The following is a 24,013-nucleotide window of genomic DNA, read 5'->3' on the forward strand; positions in this document are numbered from 1 at the left end:
TTTGTATTGCAAATCGGTACCTTTTCCATATTTTTTCATCAAATTAATAAACAATATGTGGAACCAGGAAGTGAAATGCCAGAAAGTTTATATATAATTGTTGCTTTTGGCACATAATTTCCCTACCTATGTCGCTTATAATCATGTTTCGATTTGTGGTGCTATAACTACACTAAATTTTTTTATTGAGTACTTCCTCTTAGTGTTTTTGTTTATAAACTTTGTTTTACTAAAATAAAACAACATTTGTTTTGTACTTGTTATTAGTTAGTAGCATATTTGATTACGAAAAAATTATAAATAAATTTCTTATGTTTATGGTTTTTCTATGGCGATGCAGAAAGATCACATATCCGTCAAATAATCGAATGAAATAGAGATTTTTAATCGAGTTCGAGTGGAAGGAGACCACTCGATGTTTTGCTGTTGTCAGCCTATCTGTTTGTAATACGCTCAGAGCGGAGGCAAGAGAAACACTGCATACAAATAGCGCAGGATTACCGGGTCCGTTCCGTCTCACTCGTGGTGACAGTTCCCGCGTCCCCCAAATCTCGGGGATAAGCGGTCGGGCGAAGCAACAGGCCAAAAACAATTAGTCCCAACACAATCGTTGTCGCGGATTCACGGTAGAAATTTTAAAAGTTAGAAGGTAGTGTTTTGTAGTGGTGTTTTATGTCAGTGAGAACTGGGTGATTTTTTCAAATAAACACTGTGTTCAGTGGCCAAGTAGTGCCTTATTATAACAATGGCACTAAATCAAGACGAAGCTAAACAAGTTGTAAGAGTTGATCAAGACTCTGAAACGGACTTACAAGCACTATTTGACAGCGTTTTAAAACCAGATTCAAAAAGACCTTTACAGGTGCCATGGAGTATGCGAAAACTCCCGGATTCGTTTTTTAACCCGCCGTCTACGGGATCAAAATCTATAAATCACTCTCGCGAAAATTCAGTGGATTCTGCATTTGGAGGTGGTGCTACAGGTGCCACCTCCGTGAATTCCGTACCCTTACAAACTGCACATCATAGGGCACATAGTTCTCCAGCATCTCTTCAACAAACGTATGCCGTAGGGCAGCAACAGGCACCCGTTCATCATATAAAACAAAGATCTTACGACGTGGCTAGTAAAACAGAAGATAATACCCCCTTGCCTCCCGGATGGGAACAAGCTCGCACCCCAGAAGGACAGGTGTATTATTTAAAGTGAGTAGGTACCTGTTAAAGAATCTAGTACAGGTTATCCAGGTCAAATTGGCCGCTCCAGGGACGGCCTTGCTATATGGTGATTATTGAAAACGTGAACAAAACTCATTTTTATATATTTTTTGATGATTTGTCGAAGTTTATGTAAAAAACAACGCGCAAGGAAGGTCTGCCAGCTATTGTATGTACACAATTTAGAAGTAGGTATTTTATTTCTATCAACATAACCTCCTTAACTATCAAGTAGGATGTTTGTGAAATTCAGTAGTTATTTTAAAAAGCTTGGTTCAGTAGGTATTACATATTCATTTTTATATGTAAACAACATTGTTGACAAGTATTACAGAGTGGTTTTCATTACTAATCGTTTTTATATCAGTTTGCATTATTTAAAAGATAGTTTTAATTGTTTCAGTATATCCTCCAATAATTAGTTCTTTTACTTATTGAACCACACCTACCTCTAAAATGTAGATTTTTATTATATATACCTGTAAATATTTATTGCAGTTCAGCTATTAGACAATTAGTGAAAATAGAAAAGACACAAATATTTAAATTTTTGATAGTTAATCAATTTTTGAACTTAATCTCTAGATATAAATTTTTTGATACGTCAGTATTTTATTAAGGTCTTGTTTATAATAGTTTTTTAGATTTAATGCAGGTATAATTAGGAAATTACTTTATTTTGTTTTTTATATGTTTTAATTTCAGTAATGTTTTATCATTCTCTTAAGTAGATAATGTTATTTAATTACATATTAATGTGTATTTGTCTTATGTAAAAAGAAGTATGTTTACGTTAGTTATTGTTGTTTTTCTACCATTTTGTTCTACTGTTGTCCTAAAAACCTACCTGACCAAACTTTTTAACCTTCAAAAATTACAATAAATAAACAATGACAGTTATTTAACTGTATATCTACTTTTTTTCATTTTAAGCTAGGTATAAATTAACTGACAGGCTATTATTAAACTACTAATCACAAAATGTAGTGCAAATGTCATTAATTCGACAATTTTTGTAAAACTTTCTTGTAGTTTAACTAAGTATGTCCACAATATTTTTTGTGGAAATACAAATATAGTTCTTGTAATTTATAGTGTTTCATAAAAAGCTGGTTGGGTCTATTAATTTTCCAAAAACTTGCAGCATATTTATCCAAGTAGACTATGGGATCCCAACGAATTGTTTATTTTGGTGGCATCTTAAGATATCCAATTTCTAATTGGAGAGAATCCAATTTTGTATTAATTGATTTCTATTTTTGACATATTAAGATTGTTGACCCAGTATTCATATGAGAATATAAGAAATTATGTGTAGGTGATCATAATAAAAATCTGATATTTTAACGCTTTGAAAAATGTTTTTCCTATAATTTTTAATTTCATGTGGCTACACGTAGCAGTCATTTTGTATTTAAGGGCACATACAACAACAAAGGTTGTTTAAACTTGAAATTTCTCTTGAAAGTTATCTTTTTATTAAATATACCTTTTTCAATAAAAAAAATATTTGATATAATTGAACTGTGTAAAACAAACAAATACATTGGGTTGTAAAATCGGTACCAAAATTTTAGAATCTATTTTTTTTAAATTCAAAGATAATCTAAAAATCATTTAGTATTTCGTTTTTTTCTTCAATTTCAAATTTTGATTGCATCAAATTAACCATACTGTTTATGTTTATTGCTTTACATTTGTATTAGAAAGCAGCCTCTAGTTAATCCTTAAAAAGTAAGTAAAATGAGTTATTTTTTTGAAACATAACTAATTTCAACATTTAAAAAACACTTTCCAATGCTGTTCAAACGTCGAAAGAGTTCGACAAAATTAAAAAACTGGCATGTAAATTGACACAGTTTAATTTGGAGTAAAATATAGCAAGGCCGGACCTGTTTTCGGGTGTCTCTTAACCTTTCGTGATGGCGAAGAAACTCAATGCCCTTGCTTTTCTGCTATTGGAATATAAAACATTCCAAGTTCTCAGACCTGTTGAGATGTATTTTAAAAATAAAAATTAGAAATGGATGTAGGTTGTTTTTACGAGCGAATTCGGGTGTTGAATTCCACCTACCTTCTTTACACAATAAATTACGTTGATTAGAATTTAATTAGTAATAACAATTATGGTATTTATAATTAGTTATTTTATTTGGCTTCATGGAAAACATTACCGAAAATTTAGCTAAGAAAAAAAACATAGCTTAGAGTATTATAATGTACCATTCCGTGTAGATACAGAATATGCTTCATAAAATGTGCAAAGTAAAAAATATAGGTGATAAATTTCAAAAAATTGTGCAAATATTTATTTTTTTAATTATTCTAAGGTTTGGTTTGTGTGCGAGGGAAAAACTTATGATTAAAAATGATTGATTAGTTCGAATGAGCTGAATGGCCATTTATGAACTATAATATAAATTTTTTCTACCTGTATTGTTTTTACTATATTTATTCAATGCTGAGCTCTGCAGGAATTCCGTTATTTGTAATAAATCATATTTTTCACAAATTCGTGACTATTGAATAAAAATTGATAAACGCATGTGTCAGGTCAATTTAAATACTTGGCGATAACGTTAATGTATTTAAAACATCACGAGGAGAGAGAATTTTCAATTTCATCATCAAAATAGTTTTCATATGAACTACTATTTTCATGTATAACGATATTATGTACACGACTTATTATTCACAAAATAATTGCTGAGCAAATATTTGACCATACGTTGATGACAATGAGTCTAATAAATAACTTTTTGAAATTAAATATGGTTTCTGTTATGCAGACTTGAGCGCGAAAGCCAAATATTTCTGTTCAATCACAAAATCATTTTCTCCTTTTCTACTTATAAATTTTGTAACCTTTTTTAGTGAACACGTGTCTTCAGATTACCCAATATACATAAAATAATATTTTATGTATATTTATAAGTTAATTAGGTAGTTTTACTGTTATAAATTTCACATTTGAAAACTTATGTTTGTTTGTCTTTCATTTCTGAAGATAAATTTTTATGTTTTTATTTACTTAATTTCGAAATGATATATTAATTAATTAATATAAAAGTTTAGAACCAAAACACTGGAATGGAGAACATATTATTCAATAAAAACTAAAAGTCATAAGATAATGCTAAAATTAAAGCTTAAGTGTACATCTAACACTTTCTAAATTTAGTAAAGATTGGGATAAAGAAATAATTCTAGAAATATAAAGAACAGCTTCAATATTTGAAAATGAGATTGGAATTAACACCATCTGGCTCTTATAGAATTAGAAGAATATTGATAGAAAAAAAAGTGTTCTTTCGTCGTATTAGATGGATAAGGGCAAGTGTCGGCTGAATCATACAATGCGGATGTCGAAATTGCCAGCAGGGCGGAGTATTGTCTCCAACTCTGGTGTTTAGTCGTTGACGACTTGATTGCTAATCTAAATAAGGCAGGTTTGTATATATAGACCTTCGCTGATGACTAAGCTATCTATGCCCTGCGGTTGGTGAAAAGGCGGTGCCAGTCCGAAGGGCCAAGGATTAACCCAAGGAAAACCGAACTCTTCATTTTCACTAGGAGGTGCAACATGGAACGCTCCCAAATATAACGTAGAGACTTTCACGTACTCTAGAATCGTAAAATATCTGGGAGTAACTCAGGGTACAAAACTGCTGTAGTACGAACACGTGGACAACAAAATAAAAAAGGCCACCTGCGGCTTCTGGGCATGCAGAAGGTTGTACATGGCACGCTATGAATTGTTTGTGGCAGTTTTATTTCATTTCAAGAGATGTTGAAACAAGCGAATTGTGTTATCAATGAACGACACAGTATTCATATTTATATTAAATAGGAATGCAAAGTAGTTTCCAGCGAACTATTTATCAAGACTTGCAGTAGAAAATTTTCTTACTGTAATGGCCAAAATAACGCTAGAAAAAATTTTACTAAGTTATTTTTGAAGATTTGATTTGAATAATTTTGTCAGACACTTTCATTGAGAATACCGCAATTAAATGAGTTGGGTTTCTCGTTAATTTACTCTTAATGTACTTTTGAAAATGATATAATTACTTTATTTAACAGATAGTTGACAGATTTTATGGAAACATGTTGATTTAATTTCTAGTTTTTAGGACGAACACGTGTGAACCATTAAATCAGATACATTTTACTACAATTAGGTCTCCCACGTATTTTTTGTACGCCATTGCAAATTAAAATGATGTTCTTTGAAATATTTTCAAAAATAAAATTAATCTTATTACAAGTATTATTATTGTTCATAGAAATTTATGTAAAACAATTCTTAAACGGCACTAAAAAATCACATTCCTCACTTTCTAGGTGTTAGATAGTAGTAAAACTTTGATTAGTCCCTTCTCTAAATGATAGAGACAAATCACATTGAAATAGTAACGTTGAAGCGATAGCTGTCAAATTTCGAGCTTACTCATATCAATAGTTTGTTGGAATTATGGCGACTCTTCTTAAGAATAATCAACCATTATTCGCTGAGCACCAAAGATGCTCAACGATCAGGACCACCAAAAAGTCCTGAAAATCGTTATGTCGTTACGTCACGAAATTTTTAAAAGGATTTTCTTACAAAAACAACTAATCAATGATTCAAAGCGTTGCTTAGGAAGGTTTTTGATATCGATCTCTGAACATTTAAGAAACTTGGATTCACTACTATCAGAAGTACGAAGCGACTAAAAACCGCAATAATCGGCTAGCAAGGTTATGGTGTCTGTATTTAGAGATACACACGGTATATCGTTCATTGATTATTTGAAACAACAATAAATGTGACTATTATTAGACGGATTGAACAACGAAATCAAAAAGATACGGCCCCATGTGCGTAAAAAAGTCTATTTCTCCAAGACAGTATATCGTGTCAAAAATCACAAAAGTCACAAACCATGACCAACTTCAACATCTATCAACCTATTTTCCAGATCAGGTCATCAGCGACTACTGGTTGCTTTTAGATTTGAGACCATGCTCCTGCAAGGAAGTTCATTTTCATTAATTGAAGAAATAACCTTCAACCAAATTTTATAAGTAGCATGCTGACCAAGCAGACTTTGTACTGCTTCAATCGATAAATGAAAGACCTAAACTTTTGTATAAAATAAACTTAAAACAAACAAAAAAACCCTTTTTTTTATTGAAACTAATAAAAAAATTCTCGATATGAATGAAGTTTTATTATTATTTTCGATTAATGACACATGATGCTGCTTACTTACTAAACAGAGTTGTCCTGAAATACTTACTATTTATGAGGTTTCAATTTGATATTGACAGACACACACAGTTATGATACAGTCTGTTAATCAATTTAAAGCTTTCTGATAGACCATAATTTTTTTTTGTTTTGTAAATTGTAAACGTTTAAAATCGAATGGTGAATCCGTTGGAATTATCGGTACACGTGGGATCAAGACATCCTCTTCTTTGTATTTTCACTTTACGATTGTTGCATCAATGACGTTATTCATCACTTTTCTCAAAGCCAGTCTTGTTCCATTGCACAGTTAAGGTTGATGAATGTTACGCAGCATGATGACAACTGATCCTACTTTTAACTGCAAATTATGAGGTGGTAATCCAGGCAATTCCAGTGAATTTACAAACTCCGTGGGTTAATTGACTACATCCTGGTTGATAACGGTGTCGACTGTTTGAAGGAAACCAAATATTCCGGAAGGAAATTCTGAATGTTCGTATTGAGATCCTCGACATCTTCATTTTTCGCCGCCAATATTGCTCGTTCACCCAGCCAATTATGGTTATTATGAATGAATTATGAACTGTTGCGCTAAAACTGGGAAAACACGTTGAATAATCTTCTCTTTTGAGTCTGTGTTGTGATAGAAATTTGTGGGTAATGTGATGAATCCGGTTGAGGTGTCCACTGCGACTTTATTATTCCCAAAGTTTCATCTTGTTGCAAAAATATTCACATGTTAGCAGTAAAGTGTCACTATCACAAAAAATCAACAAAAAAAAGAGCACATAACTTGAAATGTCACTATTACAAAGGATCACCGAAGTAAAGAAAGTTTTAGCGCACGTAGCGTCATAGAAGTATGTACTTTTTGTCTGAGGTATCGATCGACATAGAGGATGGATCGACATATTAGTTGGTTGTCAAATGTCAAATATGATTTATTATTCCGAACATTTTTATATTTATTTACCAGAGCTGTCAAACTCAATTTTGCAGAGGGCCATATATAAAATGTTGAATTCGTAGGTGGGCCAGATTGAAAATAAAAAAAATGAACTGAATTATTATAACGTTTTATTTATTAATTTATATAAGTATATAATATACGGTTGCTAAAAATCATATTAAAGTTATAAAAGATGGTAGGTAATTATGTTGAGCTCGAGGATCCAGATACCTGACTTCGCTTGTTTTTGACAAGCTCATTGATGTCTAGTATCATATTCATTGTAGTTATTTTAAGAATTGATTGGAGGTGTTCATTCGTAAGTGTTGTGCGATGTTTGTTCTTATTGACGAAAAACATCTGCTCACATAAATAGGTGCTACCAAACATGCAGAGGATGCGTGCTGCATGCTTTTTTAATTCCGGGTAATTATCCAAACTCTTGGAATATTGTGTATAAAATGTAAGAGTGTTATTCTCATTAAATTTTTCTTTCAAAATACTGTCCGATTGAAGATCTATCAACTCCATTTGCAAATGAACTAGTGCCTGTGAAGCTTCAAAATTGAATGGATTGTTGAAAATTGGGAATTCCATTTCATTCATTTTGGGCAAGTCTTCAAAACGATCGTTGAATTCCGTAATCAAATTTTGCAGAAGTTAAAAATAATCATCCAATTTTTTTGGTTCATTATGCCAAATCATTTTAAATGAGGGAAATGGTCCAAAGTTTGATTTTTTACCTGATTTTCCTTCAACTCAACTCAACTTTGTTCCAAAGGCTGGAATATTTGAATACATTTGAGCGTTAATCAGATTTTTTCCCTGTAACTTTATATTCAGATCAATCAAGTGTTTATTCATGTCTACCAAAAAGGCACAATCAATCCACCAGTCATTGTCATAATCAATTGGTTTGCCTTTTTCTAACATGAAAGCTTGAATAGGGTCACGTAATGCAAAAAATCTTTCTAAAACTACTCCTTCACTGAGCCAACGAACTTTGGTGTAATAACGGATATCGGAAAACTTTTCGTACAAATTATAAGTTACATGACATGGTCCATTTTTAAATGTTTGGATCTCAATGATTCCTGATGAATTATACAGTGAAATCCCATAAAATTCCCTGATGTTTTTTGTTTTAATTTAGTTACACTTACACTTTAATAGTTCTTCAGTTATTTCAAAGTTCCTGTTAAAGCCTCATATAAAACCAGCAAGTTGAACTGTATCAAGAGTAGTGCTCTCGTCAACAGCCAGTGAAAAGTGTGAATTTCTTAATTTTCTCCTTCAGTTGAAAAAGAAAATTTTGAGATAAATCATTTATTCTTGAAGCAACAGTGTTTCTTGAGAGCATAATATTTTGAATTACTGACTTTTGAGATGGAAATAAAACATCGGCAACTTTCAACATACAATCTTTAATCAAATCACCATCAGTGAAAGATTTTGATCTTTTCTCGATTTCTAATGCAATAATAAAATTTGATTTCAGGACATCTTCGCTCTCTGTATTAGCATTAGTAAATATCGATTGTTGACCTTGAAGTTTAGATTTTAAAGATGACAATGTGTCGATTCTTAGTTTTTCAGTGTAACAATCGAATTTTGACTTATGATTCATATCATAGTGTCTCTTTAAATAAAACTCCTCACAAACAACAACTGTTCGATTACAAATTAAACACAGTGGTTTACCTTTCCATTCTATGAAAAAATAATGCGGTTTCCCATTTAGACTGAAAAACTCAGCACTCACTATCAACTTTACGTTTTTGTGACATTATGCTAAAATCGTAACAATTATCGAACTCGACACAACAATTATGGATATCGCACGCGCACGACACAAACAATCCTTCTCTTCCTCCAACTGTATCGCTCGATTACTTTACTCAACTGACTCACGTCGCGCCGGCGCACTCGTTTTATATGGTTAAGGAAGGTTTTAGTCTAGACTTGAAGAGATTCCCTACAAAAATAATAGGATAATTCCGCTTGCTGCGGTGGTGATACTGTCTTCGTCTCTCGCTTGTCTATGCACATGCTGCCCTTGAAATTACTTATAACAATCCGTAGATTTGAGTATTTAAAACCGATGAGGAATCGAATGAAATTTGAAAGCTCTAAAAAACATAATTCTTCTGTTTGTGACACATTACGATCATAGGCCGTATCTTTGACATGACATTGTTTTAAACCTTCTCTGGGCTTCCACAAATAATTCAAGATCAAAATTAGCCAAATCGGTCCAGCCGTTCTCGAGTTTTAGCAAGACTAAGGAACAGCAATTCATTTTCATATTATATAGATAAAGTATTTCTAAAACTAGACGTTACAGACTGAATTCTTTTTGGCGTATTACGTAAATAAACAATAATTGGTAACTTCCAGTTTGGATATAAAAACCGTTTAAACTATTATAATAATGAGTTCAGGGTTTGTTAATTAAGAATTTCGAAGACCGACAATAAAACATTTACTTCTAGAAAAACAAAAAATTCCTTCTCTATGAATTATGCAATAAATCATAAGTGAATGTAGGTAATACTTCTTGCGTAGTCCATCTGTGAATACCTAGGGTCATCTTTTTCAATTTAATACATATAAAAACATTCACGAAGTCGTAGAAGTCATTGAAAAATTTTATTACGGCTCTATACGAGATTCGAATCTCTTACGTCTTGTGGTTACTTTCTATTCAGGAAATGGCCTTCCTTTATCTTCTGCATTGCATATAGATACATTTATAAATAAAAGTAACATTCTCTGTTACTATGTGAAGGCAGTAATGTTGAAACGCTTGTTTTTTTAACTTGTTTATTGAATTTAAATTGTACCTAGATATACTTCGAAAAAGTTTTAAATGGAAACAGTTTACAATCGCTTATTGATATCTATAAGCCGACAAGAAATTTATTTGAGGATTAATAATATGTCAAATCACCGATTAATTTTTTTAATTATCTCATATTACTTTTGCATACTAATATGTAGTACTATAAGAGGTTATAATTGCAAAATAATTGATATTGCATTTAATAATAATTGTAAGTAGAATGAGTATATAATCTTAATCGATGCAAGCAAATCTGGTATACTTTATACGTTCTTACTTAGGGAGGATTTAACAAGATGAATGAACGCAGACAATCAAGTAGAAGAATTGTAGCCACTCAAAATGAGCTCTTTTGACCCTGTATTTTTGTGAATAGTCACCATTAATTTTATCCCTATTTAAATAAAGCTTATAACATATTTTTGAAGTATCGATTATTGTTCTCCATTTCTTTTTGTCCCGCGTCTGTTTGTTCCAGTCACGTACTCTGTATATCTTGTATAATTTGATCTTCCCATCTATGGTTTGGTCTACCAGGTAACCTTTTCTGGTTCGGTTTCCATGGAATTTTCCTTGTACCTTTCCGTTTTTCCGTTATTTTAATGTGTACAAGATCCATTTTGCAGCAATTTTTCTCATCTCCAAATTGACGTGAACTATATGATGAACGCGTTCGTATCAAATATTCAGTGCTTCAGATCAGATCCGTTTTATCCCAATTCGACGGTCTGATAAAATAATGTCATAAACTGCATCGATATTTTCGGGGACTGACACAGAAACTGTTCTTCCCGATCGGTCATCATCTTCAATGGAAAATTTACCTCTTTCGAAGCTTCCAGTCCAATTTTTCACGATCGCATACGAAGGACATTGATCACCAAGGGTATTAAGGGTATTAAGCATATCTTAGTAAATCTGCTTACCTCTTAACCATTAAATACATGTACTTGATGATGGCTCGATACTCCAATTTTTCGATTTTCATAGTTCCGGTGGATCTTTTTTCTTTTAAACTTCACATTGACACATTTAATACGTTATTGTTCGTTGCTATGGTAACGCAATATTTTGTTTATGCATGGAACTGGTCTAGGCTAACTAGATATCAATACATCCTCTTAATTTGGTTGTTCGGCTTTTTATCTTGCTCTGCATTATAATTTTGTACTTATTATAAGCCCTATATTCCGCAAGCATTCTTTGTCTTCTCTCATTTTTGTTACTTGTCATTGTTCCTAAGTACTTAAAGATGTCCACTGAGGTCATTTAACTTTACTATTTCTTGTTTGTGAACTTCCTTCTTTCTTTCAACTTCCATATATTTTCTTTTTTCCTAATTTACTTTCAATCTTGTTTTTCCTACCTCTTTTATAATTTTTCCTAATTTGCTCTCAAGACTCTTTCGGTTCCTTGCTAATAGAGTTAAATCATCAGCATATGCTATTACTTGAATTGACTTATTAATGATACTTCCATCCATATTACAATTACTTATTATGCCTTCAACTGCAATGTTAGACAATACCGCTGAGAGACCGTCATCCTGCCTTACTAAAGCATTTATTTCAAATTCCTCCCAAAATATACCCTAGAATTTAGCATAGTCATTTTCACCAATCGTATGAACTTTTGGAGTACTTCTAGTTTTCCCATGCCCTTTATAATTATCCTCCTTTTGAAGATATTGTCTTTATACCTTCAAATGTGCGTTCAATGCACCTCCTTATATAATCTGTGCGCTCGATGCACGCATTCTTCTTTTTAGACTGTCGAACGCTTGTTTGAAATCGATGAAAAGCATTTGCATATTAATTTTGTACTTATAGCTTTTTTCGATCATTTATTTTATAGTATGTATCGCATCTACTGTTGATTTTCCTTGTTTAAAACCTTTTTGATATTCCCCTATTTTTGTTTCCATTATTATTTTCAATCTTTCTTTTATTAATGTTGCTAGTATTGTGTATACGGTATTAACCAAACTAATACCTCTATAATTGCTACATATATTGCGATTTCCTCCCTTCATACTTTGCATAATCCAGTAGATCACTCTCTCGGCATTGCTTCTGTTTCCTACACTCTTTCTTTATTTTCTTAGAGTGCTGTATCAAGTCCCCTTGACTCTCTCTATTGACCAGATTGTAATATCCTAAATGTCTTTATAAGTGTTTAATTTAAAAAAAAAAACTTAATAAATTAGTCACGATTCATTACTGAGAACGTCTTCGATTCTTTTTGTATCTTCTGTAAATCGTGCGTAATTAAAAATCGAATTAATTACATTGGCTATACCAGTACATCTTTAGTAGCCGCCGTGGTAACGGAATCAAGTTCTGTGTACTTCCAGAGGCAATCCGAGATGAAACTCAGATACAGATAACATTCAAATATGAAAATTCGACCTGTCACTTGTCCGAAGACACTGGGAAAGTATTGATGTTATTTTTCTTATAGGCCTTAAAGACGTTGACTGTAGGTCACTTCTATCTGTGGTAAATGGAGTGCAAACGTAGAAGTAAGGCATTATGAGATAAACGACAGATGAGAAGAGATATCTTCAACATAAGAATGTTTTCAATTTTTTAATTACTATTACAAGATCGGAAAAAGGCAAAAAAAATGGTATTGAACTCGACATAATTGAAATCAATGGCTGTTAACTGCAAAATTAATGAAGTTGTCATTAATTTGACAGATTTATATAAACGGCAATAATTTTTTACGATTTAAAAGATGAGTACTATAAACACTTAATTACAACGGCCAAGTAACATGAAGAAAACAAATAATCGTTTGGTTTCTATAATTACCGAATATAATCGAATTTATTGCTTTATTTTGAAAACTTTTGCAATTATTGTGTTTCAAAACATAAAATACTTCAAGAATCACCTGAATTTATGACAGGTACATCTTCTGCCGTTTACGGCCTCACAATAAAACCGAAAAGTCATCTGGTTCGTCGGGCAATTATAACAAATTTTATCGAAAACGATAAATTTAATTTTTTTTTGTTATAAAATTTATTAAAAAATCAATTCAAAACGAGATTTACGTAATCCCTTGCCATTCCTTTCTCATCCTTGAATAAAGAAAAAACCAATATTTAATAAATCTTTTTAAATCTAAATGCAGTCAATAATTAAACAATATTGCCTACCATCTTTAACTAGTGTCTGCACAGAAGAAGAAGAAAAAAATATGCAATCCTCTAAGATCTAAATTCCATATTCCTTGATGACAAACAATCAGCTATACTCACATATTTTTCATTAGACAAATATATCCCTTACACCCTATTATCCAGTATAATAACGACTCCGTTGACCGTCTTGCAAACTCTGGTTTTGGAGCTACGTTCATTTGAGGGTCTTCTTACTCCGAAACACTTGGGAAGGAACTTCGACAGCTAACCTCCGCAACGACTCATGACAATGACCTAAATTGGTCACGTCACACATTGTGATGCTAGCAAAATGACCTGTTTGGTCTTGATTCTTATGTGGATAGTATCTTCTAACCATTCCATTGATAGCAGCAATGTAACTGTCTCTTCGGAATCCTCTTGCCTCATTCCACTTTTTGCAAGTCTATCTGCGTTATAGTTTCATAGTTATAGTTCATAATGTCCAGGTAACCGGCAGAGACGAATATAGGAGAGTGCATTGCGACAACTCATTACCACTTTGTACGAGGGCCGTTTTGTTTTCAACCTCCGATAGGCGATAAATAAAAGACAAGTTCATATAAAACAATAATTTTATTTCCAAAAGATTGGTACAGTACAGTCACTGTTATTTTTCGACATAATCACCGAAGAGATTGAGACATTTGTCATATATGTGGACAAGCTTTTCAAAGAGAGTACAAAACAGACCTTGAAAATTCTGGAAATTACGTAGACAAAGCAGTAATGGTGAATCTGTGACAGATTTGCGTCCTTAGCCTCCTTCACCATGCACATCATTACGGCCATCTTTAAACTTTTGACACCATTCACGCTCAACACCATCACTCATGAAGTTTTCCCCATACATACGACTCATTCTCCGATTTCTGCAGCGCTATGGTCTTCAGCCTGTAGAAAACGAATCACACTTAGAAATTCACACTTGGCGGGAGCATCAATAATGGCGGATATGTTTACTTGGCTGTAGCACAACGCCGATTGACGCCTGAATGTCAATAATGCCGGAGTGTGTAGTGCGAGAGCTTCGCAATCGCCTACACCGCTTTATTCTGCCCGCGTAGCGTTTGTGCGGAGCGATCGGAGATTGAAAAAAAAACCGGCCCTCGTATTTTGTTGTTTTGATTTTTAAGGCTTCCTGGCTATCTATGTAGATTGTAGTGTTTCTGCTTGATTCAACACTTTACTTTAACATTTTTCGTAAGACTCCTGTTTTTGTTACTGAGCCATCTGTAAATATTCAAATATCTTTTTTTCTTTATGATGGATTTCTCATTTTATTCTTTTCTTGTAATAAAATCTCTTTCGCAAGCTCTATGTAATTACAATCAAATCAATGGTTGTCTCTAAACCCTTGTTGGATGTAATAGGAAAATGATAGAGATAGTTGAAAAAAAATATATCATTCTTATTTTTATATGTATTTATTGGTATGAATTGAAAGATAAGAAACAAAATTTTATTTTTTAACATTGTTTAAAAAGTTGACGACACTCCTTAAACCGTTTGCGTACATTTTCAAAAACTTTTTGAGAAGTGGTCGAGGAATACTCCTGATCTTCAGTATCGTTTCTTAAATATGTCAAATTTCGTGGATTATTCTCGTAGACCAAGCTCTTAATATAACTTCACAAGAAAAAATCAAGTGGGGTCAAGTCCTTGCTCCTAGGTGGTCATTCATTATCACCTGTTCGTGAAATCACCTTTTCTGGGAACAATTCGTGCAATACATATAAAGAGTAGTTAGTGTTGTGCGATGTGGCCCCATCCTGTTGAAACCATGTCAGCCCGTTCTAATGCTTACATTGATGCAGGTGAATCCCGAAAAAATTGCGTATCATGTCCACATAGCGTGTAGAAGTAACAGTCACTGCATGTCTCTGCTAACTTAATAAAAGTAGGGCCCAATAATGCAGTTCGCAACCCACACGCTGACTTTTGGGGTATGCAGCGAGCGTTTATGTAAGGTCTGTCGATTTTTTTCTCCTCAAAAAAGACAATTTTGGCGATTTACGTATTAATCCAAATGAAAATGTGCCTCTTCGCAGAAGAACATCTTGAAATTGTTAAATCTCTCTAACACTGCATTCACAAAATTCAATCTTATAACGTAATCATGTAGAGCTTACACATTCTGAATTTTATATGCCTTTAGATGTGAATCAGATCGCATTAAGCGATGAATTGTCTCTCTTGATAAACCCAGTTGAGACGCTTCCTGACGGTGAGTCGAGGCTATCTGCTTATAGAATCTGCTACTGACTGAATGTTTCCAGGAGTTCTTCCTGTCCTTGGGCGGCCGTAATGAATTTCGCCAATAGTGTCCAGTAGTATTGTTTTCGAAATACGCGCGCACGCGTTGCTCTCCCGTGTACTGCATGATGGCAACTAAAAAATTAAGGAACGCCCTAGTAAATGACCACCACGCCGCCCCTCCCATGCGCCTTGTTTGCTTCTCACTCACTCTTGAAATAGTTGGATCGTTTTGAGACACCCTGTATAAAACTAAAGAGAAATAGTTGAATTGGTATGGACGTATAATGAGAATTATGGGGTTGGATGAACCAAGGCAAATGCAAAGAGAAAGACCAATAAAACAATGGATTGAGCAGTAAGTAAATGAAACTACGTGCCAGGGACAAACAATTACGAATATGTGGTAGAGAACACCTAAAATGACATAAGGATATAAATGAAGATTCAGTTTTTGATAAACCCAATCATCCCCTAGATTTTGATGTCGTTTTCTTCTACTCCTTGCATTTTTACATGGAGCAATATTTGAATAAAGCCATGAAAGTTAACCTGTTTTTTAAAATTTTTCTAAATATACTTGTCGATGAATAACTAACAGTATATTTGATCCTTTATTAGATTAAATTTTAAGTTTTGTTGTGTTTTCATAAATTATTGCATAGATATTTTGGTTTTTAGATAAGGAATACGTGTAGGTAGATAAAGTCATAAAATTTTAATAAATTCCGTATATCGATGTATTCTATATATTAAGTGGTATTTTACAAAAATTTTAAACACCACATATTTAATCGTAGATCCTCATTTAATAGAGATATAAAAACATGTAAAGATAACCTTCGTTAAATATTTCTTATAACTGTAAAACATGATGCGAAAATCATTTACTTTCTATATCGTTAAACGTATTGGATTCCATAAAAAACTTGTCCACAGATGCAAAGATAAAAATATTCTTAATATTCAAGTCCATTTTATTTCTCTTTTCGTGTGTATTATTGTAATACTTTGAGGTTTAATAATTTATTGAGATATCAAGGCTACAACGGAGATTAAGGATTGTAAAATTTCATACTTGGATGGTATTTATTTATAGTTATTAATAATCCCAGTGCAAAATTTATATCCCATATTACATACTTTCCTTGACTTTTCCGGCAATAAATTTAATAAGGCAACTTCAGCAGCTTCTCTAATTTCTAGTGGTGTTAAAGAAAAGTCACTTCCATTTTCTATATCCATTTTCAGTTGGTTTTTCAACACACAATTTATCAAAACACTGACAAATCTACTCATACAAAGAATAATATTGACAGGCTTGAGTCAAATTCATATTGTTTCAAAAGGTACTTAATTTTAAAAATTGTTTCAAAAACCATGGTATGTTAAAAAACAGATATATGACAAACACATACAATGTCGTACATAGCTCAGTGTTAATACTCCGTGCCTTGAAACTAGGTACCAGGTTTGAATCTGGTCTAGGAAAATTTACTTGGTAAATTGATTTTTATTTAGATAAAATAGTATCTAGAAACAACCCCACGATTATGGAACAATTTTATAGCTATTATGCACAATAAAAACAGCATGAGCGACCTACAGAATTATATATTTATATAAATTATTCACCAAAGTCAATAATCTTCGGCTGTCTAACAAACTTAACCTATATCAGTCTAGCGAACCAGCCGGCTTAAGAGCTGGATATGCAACCAATGACCATTTCTAGGTGATAAAATCATTAATAGAAAAAAATTTGAAATATAACATGCCCCTAGTATTAATATTCTTCGAATATGAAAAGGCATTTGACTATATAAATCACCACGAATTATTTAAAGCTGTTTCTTTATTATGGCACATATATAAGCAGGCAACAACAAAGGTCAAAATACACGTAGAAACCGATCGGTTTAGGATCGAAAAGGGCGTCCGACAAGCTGACACAATTTCTCTCAAACATTTCACACAACACTCTTAGTATATAAGAAAAAGACCGAACTAGACAGGGCATAAACGTAAATGGTTTTGCCGACGATATTGTACCCATCTCAGACCAACTAGACGAAGCAAATAGGATGATTTCCTAATGAACCTAATGCAAACAACTCGAGTACGTAACACCCTACATATATCTGGGACTGTAGATCTGAATGGACAGTGACAATTAAACCTGTGATATAAACAGAAGGATATGACTGACATGGGCGGCATATGGCAAGCTAAAACATGTAATCAAGTCAGATATACCGATAAGTTTCAAAAGAAAGGTGTTTGACCAAAGCTCGAAAACACTAACATTGTCAATGAGACATGGAGAAGTCCACGTTAGGAGTCCACATTACTATTGAAAGAGTCACAGATTTGAAAAGAAACATGTCACCAAATTGTCAGATAGTAGATGGACGAAAAGAATACTAGAATGGGGTCCCAGGGATGAAGCATACAGAAATAGTGGACGAAAACCAACGCGATGGACGGAAGATTAGGTTATCTTCCAACTGCATCCAAGATGTCCAAGATAGATCAAAATGGTCTTGGTTAAAAGACGCTTACGTCCAGCAGTAGACGAAACATCCTTCTAAATTATGAAGATGATGTATCTACTTCGAGAGTTCAAAGCTTCAATGACATGAAATTCAAACTGGTTAGGCTAAATGAGCTTGGCAAGAAGAATGAAGTTATCCTCCAATGAATTTTGGGACACATTGTGGTGAAGGGAAACGAAATATCTGACAGACCTACTAAAGTAGGGGCGAACAAACCCTTCACAGAAACTTAATCCTTTTGTGGTATCACGTATTTAACAATAGAGGAAGCACTGTAAAAGAAGGTAGATAAGAGTGGAACCAATTACTAGAACAATCTACAGGGGTTGAGACAGGCATAGATACTTATGAAAAACTTTATCCACTAATATCTGTTAAATGTATCAAAAGTCTTGTCTTCTCACTGTCGCCTCAATAGACATATGAAGATTCTGATGTTTCCAGAGAGAGCAACGTGCAGATGTTGTCACGTAGAGGAAGAAATCTCTATCCAAATTTTCACGAAATGTGAGTGACTAAAGTACTCTAGAGCTTTACACCTTGGAGCGTATGAATTAGAAGTCGAAAATCTCAGGTATTCTGGAATTTCTAAGAGGTGTGGGATTTATAGATCAGCTGTAAACACTTCGCGGAAAAATAAGCACTTTTCGGGTTATATGCCGCCCCCTGTGTACCTATAAATTCCTACACTAATAATATAATTCGAAGTGAAATATTGGTAACGTTTCGTATTGATTGTATAAGTTGTCAACATTATCTAAAAAATAATGTTTTTCATGATTTAATTCATGTATTTATTTTTAGTTTGATATTCGAAATCGAATCGTTACTTTTGAAATTAACTTATTATAAATACCACACATTCAATTATGACAGAATCATATTAACATCAAAAATGTAAGCAAAAACAATCCCGAAAGCCAATTTAAATACAAAGTCATCTGTATTTATTAAGTTGTTTCTTCACAACGCAAACAAATTTTCCGAATAATGAAACGAATTCCAGGTATTTTAATTATAATCTATAATCGCTGTATCGGGAGGGGAGTCGAATTTTTATGTAAATCGATACAGTTATACGACCAAAATTACGTCGAAAATAATTTAAAAACTCTTAATAAAAAAAAGCAGTGTGTTCGATAGAAAAGCTGGATTTAAAATATGTCAAAGGGGATTAAAGTTTTCTACAAATTAATTCCAATTCATGTAAGGAAAATTTACCGGAAGTATCTGGTGAAGTAATCTAATTCCATATGGTTTCGATTCCCATTAATAACAGAAAATTTAATTATTTTATTTTTTCAAACAATGAACCGAATACATGATTCGCGATATCGTTCAATGTAATTTTATAATGTGTTAATAGCTGCTCTAGTTTCTTGATTTGATAATGATGTTTAGTATGATTTAACAGCATCGTCATCTTTATTCTGGTTAACCATGTCAATGATTTCGGCGTCAGTTAATGTACCAATAGTAGCTAGACTGTCATCACCAGTAACATAATCTTCAAATTCAATTTCGAAGTTTATTCCAGTCAGTTTCTAAACCCCTGATTCCCAAAGTGGAACAGGTGAACCACCAGGGAGACTCGATCGTAACTCGAAATTTTATTTGGTTTCGATAGTAAAGAACTAAAATGATGTCTTGACTTCTCCTATCAATATAGCCAGCGACTGTTACTTGTAAAAACTTGCATGTTCAATACAACGCGTCGAGACTTGGTTGTGCCGTCCTGTCCGCAACGCTTGTTTACACGTGCAGATTAATACGACTTGTGGTGTATGTGCGTTAACTTGTTTGATTCTTCACAAGATATTCTGTCGATAGGAATACCACCATGAGTCATGAATCTATTCGATGAAACGGAAGTGGAGCTAAGCTCTAATAAAGAGCTGATAGTGATATTCAAAAGAGGGTATCAAAAATTTTGGATGCCGGTAGAAATAGCCATAAATATCCTGAACTGTGCAAAAGTTTCTGATCGTGTTTCCTTCTTCATATCTTGTAGAAAAAAGTTTTAATGCCATTTCAAACTTATTTACAATAAAAAGAGCAGATTGAATATCACACAACGGAGAGATTTGTGGATATTCCTTACAAAACTCAAGCCAACTATTGACAATTTGCCGTCAATCCATCAAGTACATCCCTCTCATAAAAATTATATTTTTTTTGTTATTACCATTGTAGAAGTAATCATATATATATTTGAATAAATACCTACAACACAAAAACATATCCTTTATTGCTTTCTACTATTCCGAATTATAAGTTTTCTAAATAAAATTTGTGAGAATTGATTGACTGTTATGCAGTGAGTCACTTTAGATTTCAAAAAAGAAAAATTGGATGGAGTCGCTTTTTCGATTGGCCTACCTTGCTTTTTTGATATTCACTCACAGCACAATCAATTAAAATTCAATCGAAAATTTGTTTAGTTGATTTTATTAACAAATAATTAACCCTATCAAGCAATCAATTCTAACTTTTTTTTTCGAAAACTGTTAATTCGTCGTTGAAACTGAGCCACAACGCAAGTTTCCCTGGATAGATCTAATATTCACTATGATTTGGAAGTTGGTGGAAATGCTGGGGGTCCACTGGATCCAGCCAAATTTTGAAAGTGGTGGTCTATGAAACAAAAAAGTTTGGGAACCAATGCTCTAAACCCTTGTTTTGTGCAAGAGGTTTTTTCGATGGTTCTTCCTGTTACCTCGAATATTTGATGTTGTACTTGTAGGTACGGTTCTCCAAGCCCTCCCTGTCTATATCTTAATTGCATTGATGCATTGATATATGAAGCAGACTGTTATTGTAGAAGGATTTGAAGTTTTTTATTATTCCTTCATATGTAGCTTAGATGTTGTATTGGATAGAAGAGATTTGGTTTTTACAGCTTTCAATAGCGAAATTACGTTGTACAGTTGTCAATGAAAAGCAATATTTTTTATTTCTTTGAATATTTTGGCCGTTATCTTGGCTTTCTTGTATTCATGTGACCTGACCCAATGTAGAGTGCCAAGTAATAAAAATAATAAGCTAGAACCTTCGTAATGTAATGGCCCCACCTCACCATTCAAAGTTGGCACCAAAATGAAGGGAAAAATCATCAGATTGGGGATAGAGAGGAAAACAATATTTTTTATACAAACGTTCGCAAAAATGAAACAAATTTATCTCTAATTATATTTGATATGAAGCCCCTTTGGAATTGAATTAATTGAATTGGAATACTTCCAACAGATTTTATGACATTTTTTATCGAATATATAGAGGGTGTCTAATAAAATCGGTTTCCAATGTTCACTTATTTATTAAATAAACATACAAAAAGAGAACCTTAGTATTTGAAGTATGGCCAATCGTATTTTATTGTTTTAACCCAACGTTCAGCAAACTCTTAATACCCCTAAGTTGTTCGATCTTAATCCGCTTAACCAGTGTGTGGTTTAGCTTTGTCTTGTTCTGAACTAAACCTGGATATTTCTCTGATAAAATCTTGTACATTCGCATCAGCTATCCGCTATATACCTCGCAATCGGAAGCTCGACCATCTGGAACGATTTTGAAGTACATTAAAACTTCATAATTCCACCAGACACAGAACAAGATTCTTTTACGAGACGAGTTCTGGTAATTGTCCTTCATCTAACCACTAATTTTCCATGTTTCCATTCCATTTTCCAAACCTATTTTTTGGGCAAGGCTAGACGCTGTTTCCATATCTCTACTCAATGTTTAGCTTAAATCTTGGTTAATTCGTATGTCACTATTAGACAGTTTTTATAGATCTTACGTAATGATTTTAAATGGCCCTAGGGAGTTCGGTCTTTTTACTAAGATGTTATCGAAACATTTTCTATTTCCTTCATATGGCTTTCAAATTGCCGGTTCTCGGACTGTTTTAATTATTGACACACCGTTAATTTATGACGTTTTTACATTTCTTACTTGTGCTTTAGGGATAACTAAAATATTCATTTCAAAATAATTTGACCTACTTTATACCGCAGAAAACTGAAGTTGTTTGATTCACAAAGCAAATTGCTGTAAAACGTGTAGGTAAGAAATAAATCGAAATTCCCCATGTATCACTTTACATAATTCATTGCAGCGCCCAGTCTCTTTAAGGACAAAGAACAAAATTTCCATGCAGCACAATATATGGAAAATAACAATACAAACAAAAATAACTGAGTCATAAAGTTCATTGATTGAGTTGATCGCGTGTATAGTATCGTTATTACAATACCGGGGTTAAAAACCCTGTAAATTGGGGCAGAAAATTACTTCCTAATGGTTTTAGGCACACAATTTCACCCTCTACATAAAATATGACATTAAAATCGTACTTTTTTCGACAAGAAGAAAAGTCGTTAGTATGAATTTAAAAAATATTGAAACAGTTGGAATTATTTATTTATATTGTACTTTGGTAATTAATTTTCATTGAATTTAAACAGTTTCCATTGATTGTTATCATTAATACAAATAAAATCTTATATTGAGAATACAAACATGCTGGTCAAAGATTTAAAATTATCAATATAATAATGGGCAATGGGAAACCGTCGGTGATATTCATACTGAAACATTGTTTATTATTATCACAATACGAGGGTTATCTGAAAATTTTCTATATTTCAACATACTATAAAGTTTATACACTTTTCCAGCGATGCCTCAATCTTTTTAACCCTTTTAGATAATAATTGCTGACTTTCTTATCAGATAAGGTGTTTACGTTTGCAAGAATGTTCTTGTCTGATGAAAATATTTCTTCCGCAAGCTGAGGACCAGATCTGGTGAATATGGTGTGAGGTCAAGCAACTCAAAGTGCAATGAAACCATGAAAACATATTTGTCTTTGCTTAAACTGTATCAGAAGGCCTGGGAAATGTTCATTCGAATGCGCTTTTGTTTTTTATCTCTCTAAACTTAATCTGATTGTCGTCCAGTACCATTTGGTGAATTTTTCGATGGTTATCGCAGTTTTTAGCTGTACCGGCTACGTTTGAAATTTTTTAAGCTCGTGAATGATGGTGAAGAGTCTTCGTACACAGCGTATAATTCCCTTTTCATTAGCGTAGGCGTATTGCCTTCCAAGAACTAATATTCACAACGACTTATTATACGATTATTAAACAGAATCTAAACGTGCAAAATGGCTGAGTACCTCTCAACGGACGCACACTGGGACAAAAAGGTCCTGTATCTGGCAATAAATCAGGAACTCTATTACTTATTATTACAAATAAAACACATAGCTAACATTTTGAGTTTTATTTTTATTTAAAAAGACATTATCGTAAGATATAATTATTTTCTTCTAGTTATTTATTTACGTAATTACATATCCATACAAAAAATGTACAGCTATTACATTCCATCATCTTGAGAATCAAAAGATCTATTCTTATCATCGCTTTCACTATCATCGTTGGCGTCATAATGTTGTCAAAACCACAGTGTTCCAGAAGTTCCGGTTTTAATAAATCCCTTGCTTGTTTAGGAAGGCACTCAATTTTTTTCTTTTGAATTTTTCTTTTACTGGTTATTAAGGGGTCGAAAATTAATTAAAAATATCCTCGTTTGTCCAGTAGCTCTTAAACTCATTTGAGTGGCATGATTTGGTACATTTATTGATGTAGAATTTCTCAACTGTTTTGTTTTTTTTTTGTAGTCTCGGAACTAGATTCAAATGGACCTTTTTTCCTTTTAGGAGTCTCTACATATTCTCTTATTGTAAATGATATTGATGTTA

At 32.9% G+C, this 24,013-nt stretch overlaps 1 protein-coding gene across 2 annotated transcripts in view; it reads left to right on the forward strand.

The window, feature by feature from the left end:
• The first annotated feature begins 439 nt into the window (after positions 1 to 439).
• Positions 440 to 24,013, forward strand: part of LOC130451649 (transcriptional coactivator YAP1-A) — a 141,196-nt gene continuing 117,622 nt past the window's right edge. For both annotated transcript variants that reach the window (XM_056790803.1, XM_056790804.1), the window contains exon 1: positions 440 to 1,206. In XM_056790803.1, coding sequence (XP_056646781.1) covers positions 746 to 1,206 — 461 coding nt within the window. In that variant the 5' untranslated portion in view covers positions 440 to 745. The remainder of the gene's footprint in view (positions 1,207 to 24,013) is intronic.

The sequence above is a fragment of the Diorhabda sublineata genome, chromosome X, assembly GCF_026230105.1.
Source record: "Diorhabda sublineata isolate icDioSubl1.1 chromosome X, icDioSubl1.1, whole genome shotgun sequence".
In the NCBI taxonomy this organism is placed as follows: Eukaryota; Metazoa; Arthropoda; class Insecta; order Coleoptera; family Chrysomelidae; genus Diorhabda; species Diorhabda sublineata.